At 46.0% G+C, this 3,517-nt stretch overlaps 1 protein-coding gene across 1 annotated transcript; it reads right to left on the bottom strand.

Moving 5' to 3' along the window:
* Window positions 241-819, bottom strand: LOC110434771. The gene has a single exon (XM_021459497.1). It carries the CDS (start codon window positions 817-819, stop codon window positions 241-243), a length of 579 nt encoding a protein of 192 aa, XP_021315172.1.

Below are 3,517 nucleotides of genomic sequence, written 5' to 3'. Positions count from 1 at the left end.
CTTCTGCTTTGGTTTCCACACCTGCTTCGGTTGTGAAGGCTTGGGGACTTCGTCCCTCTTTTCATTCTTTTTAGGAGCTATTTTCTTTTTCTGCTCCTTATTATTTTTCTTAGGAGCCACCTTTTCTTTTGGCTCTAGTTTTTTCTTAGATATTTTTGTATTTTTAAAAAGTTGAGGCTGGATCTCAACCTGCCTGATGCCTTGGGGGTTTGGCCCAAAGTGGATGCGTATCATGTTGCACTATTGTTGATGGTGTGACCTGAACTCGAACTTCTCTTCTTGGCCATTAATGTTGAAGTGGATTTCTCCAGCCCCAACATCAATCTGTGCTCCAGCTGTACTCAAGAATGGTCTTCCCAGGATAAGTGGTGTTTCTTTAGTGAGCTCCATGTTGAGCACCACAAAATCCACTCGAACATAGTATCCTCTGATCTTGATAGGGATGTCTTGAGCAATCCCTGCCAGGTACCGGACTGACGAGTCTGCCAACTGGAGTGTCATGGTGGTTGGCTCCAAGTTGGTGGAGTTCAGCCTATCGAAGACTGATTTCGGCATGACGCTCACACTCGCCCCCAAATCACATAGGGCGTGGTCGAGTTGCTGGGCCCCAATTGAGCAAGAGATTGTGGGGCACCCAGGATCCTGCTTCTTCTCGAGCAGCTCATTGAGTATAGTTGTGCTACATTCTTCTGTCAGCTTGACAACTTCAGTGGACGGCAATGGTCGCTTCTTGTTGATGATGTCCTTGATGAACTTGGAGTAGGACGGAATATGCAAGACATCCATCAATGGTACACTAACATGCGTCTTTTCGACCATTTCCTCGAAGTGGAGGAACTATTCATCTCTGTCCTTCTTCTTCCTCCTTTCTCTTGTGGGAAAGGGTAGCATCGTGGTGTCCCCATAGTTGTTTGGGGTCGGCTTGTCTTCCATGGATTCTTCTGATGGTTGAGCCGGCGCTTCTGCCTGTGTTTCCTCTTGTTGTCGTGGTGCCCTTCCTATCTTATGGTTTGGATAAGGGGGATCATGAGTGGTCTTACCCCCTCTCGTGGTCACCGCATTTACATTTTCCACAGAATCAGGAGAAACAACAGCTTTAGTGGCAGAAGCAAGGTGAGCTACTTTTAAATCGATCTTCTTATTAAAAGCTAGCTGATCTCTAACAAAAAGGGTCAGGGCATCAAGCTTTGTATTTATGTTGACAAACATTTCATCATTTTTAGAAAGCTTTTTAACAAGATTTTCATTGATTTTGGCCTGGCCTAGCACAAGATCTTTCAGCGAAGGCTGGGAGGATTTAAAACTGGTGTAATTACCGTGGGGGCAGTTCTGGTTGTTCCACCAATTACCTTGCTGTTGTTGACGGAACCCGTTGTTGATGAATGATGTGTCCTCCTGGGTTCTAGGGCAATTGATCCCCACGTGGCCAACATTCCGACATTCCTCACACGTCATGCGTCAGTCGATGGCTTGGACAATGCCGGTGGTAGGATTAGTGGCTTGTCCGTTCAATATCTTCATTAGTAGGTATATTTTTGCGGCAAGCAGATCCGTCTCCTTCACGGTATGCATGACTTTTTGTGTTTTGCGTCCCTCTCCCCAACTGTGGTTGGCTACCATCTTCTCAATTAATGTCGTAGCATTCTTGATGGTGAGGGAGAGGAACGCACCTCCAGCAGCAGCATCGACGTGCCCCTTCGACATGGGCGTGAGCCCCTCGTAGAAATTTTGAAGCACGAGCCAATCTTCCATCCCGTGGTGGGGGCAGGCCTGGATGTACTCCTAGAGCCTTTCCCAAGCCTCAGGAATGGATTCGAGTGAAGTCTGCTGGAAGTTTGATATCTTTCACCTCAGAGCATTTGTTTTGCTCATGGGGAAAAATTTCACGAGGAACACCGCGGAACATTTGTCCCATGTGTTGACAGCTTCGTTGCTTTGGTAGATCCATTGCTTCGCCTTCCCCGAGAGGGAGAAGGGAAACAAGCGGAGCATGACGCTTTCAAGTGCGACATCCTTGATGATGATGGTTTCGCACAGCTCAAGGAAGTTATGTAGATGCGCCTTTGCGTCCTCATTTGGCAAACCATAGAACTGGTTTGCCTGCACCACTGTGAGTAGGCCAGTGTGAAGCTCAAAGTTTCCATTCCTAGTGTTGACTGCGGGCCCAACGGGCACATTGGCAACAGTGGGGGTGGAATAGTCGCGGAGTGACCTGGCCATGGTGGTTGAAACGGATGGTGCGGGGGTGATTGGTTCGACTGTCGGCGGTGTGGCAGAGGAAGAAACGGCACGAGTCCTTTTCTTCCTTAGGAGTGCCTTTGGATTGCTGTTGAAGTTTGCCGGCAAGTTGAAACCGCTCATACACTATCCTGTTTTCATTCCAATAAAAAGAGGAAGAAAACAGCACAGATTAACCAGCTTAAACTATAGCTACTAATGCTTATTTTGTAATCAATGCTAAATGCCAAAGCTAGATGTTTGCATTGTTCTTTGCCCTCCTCGGCAACGACGCCAGAAATGCTTGTTGGCATTTCTTAGCGTCACTACTAAAGATAGACTATAAATCAATCATTAGCAATGGCACCAAAAATGTCGAGTGTTGGTATACCATAACTATCATTACGTCAGAGATATAATCCAAGGCCTTTAACAGCGCCGGTCTTAGCAGTGTAGTCTGGTAACAATAATTAGGAATGCTGGATTGGCCATCCTAACCATCCTTACTTACGATATGCAACTATAGCACGGCGCCAGATAAATGCACAGAGTCTACAATCTTAAGTAACGGTGCTTAGGTACGCCAATAGATAGTTCATGAATATGAAGAATAAAACTGCAAGCGAACAGAACTATCATTGTAGCATTTCAACCCGTGAGTATTCAAGGGTATTTAATCCCGTAGGAGGGCATAACAAATGCATCTAGCTTGGTTTGTAGCATGATCACTTATTGAGATGCATAGGTAGACATAGTCTAATCAGGGGTCACGGCAGGCTCTTAAAATATGGATAGTGAACACACTCATCGAGGATACCTCAAGGAATAAAGAGAAAATAAGGAAATAAAAGAAATAAAGAACAACTACTTGAGCTAGCATTGATCTTATATAACTATGCAAAGAATTGTTAGTAGAACAACTAATCAATATAACTAGAGTTAGAACTAAGTCTGAGGCTCTAGGGAGATCCCTCTAGCTAGACATCTAGCCAATAGGGACTTTACAGAACTCCTACCAGAATACTTGATCGTGGGGGAATACCAGGGATGACAGGGCTGTCACTACCCTGCACCTACCCCCTCTGCCCAAAAGATACCCGCGCATCCGCTGATCTTCGCATACCCGAGCACCTCGCCCTTGTAATTGGAAACGCCTCCTAGCCTCCTAGGACCGCAACCCTTCGAATTGACAGGCTCGGCTAAGAGTGGCCATCACAGCCCAACGAACCGTTACCCCAATCTTAATCCTTTGTATATTCATACTAATTCAATGAACAGTGAAGAACAAGGATGAACACTC

Source organism: Sorghum bicolor, chromosome 4 (genome assembly GCF_000003195.3).
Source record: "Sorghum bicolor cultivar BTx623 chromosome 4, Sorghum_bicolor_NCBIv3, whole genome shotgun sequence".
Classification (NCBI taxonomy): Eukaryota; Viridiplantae; Streptophyta; class Magnoliopsida; order Poales; family Poaceae; genus Sorghum; species Sorghum bicolor.
The sequence above is the reverse complement of the archived record's forward strand: the minus strand, read 5'-3'. Positions and strand labels throughout refer to the sequence as shown.

What these genes read in the sequence shown, in the direction of transcription:
- LOC110434771 (XM_021459497.1), bottom strand. Translation starts at nt 819, where the DNA reads ATGGTCGAAAAGACGCATGTTAGTGTACCATTGATGGATGTCTTGCAT.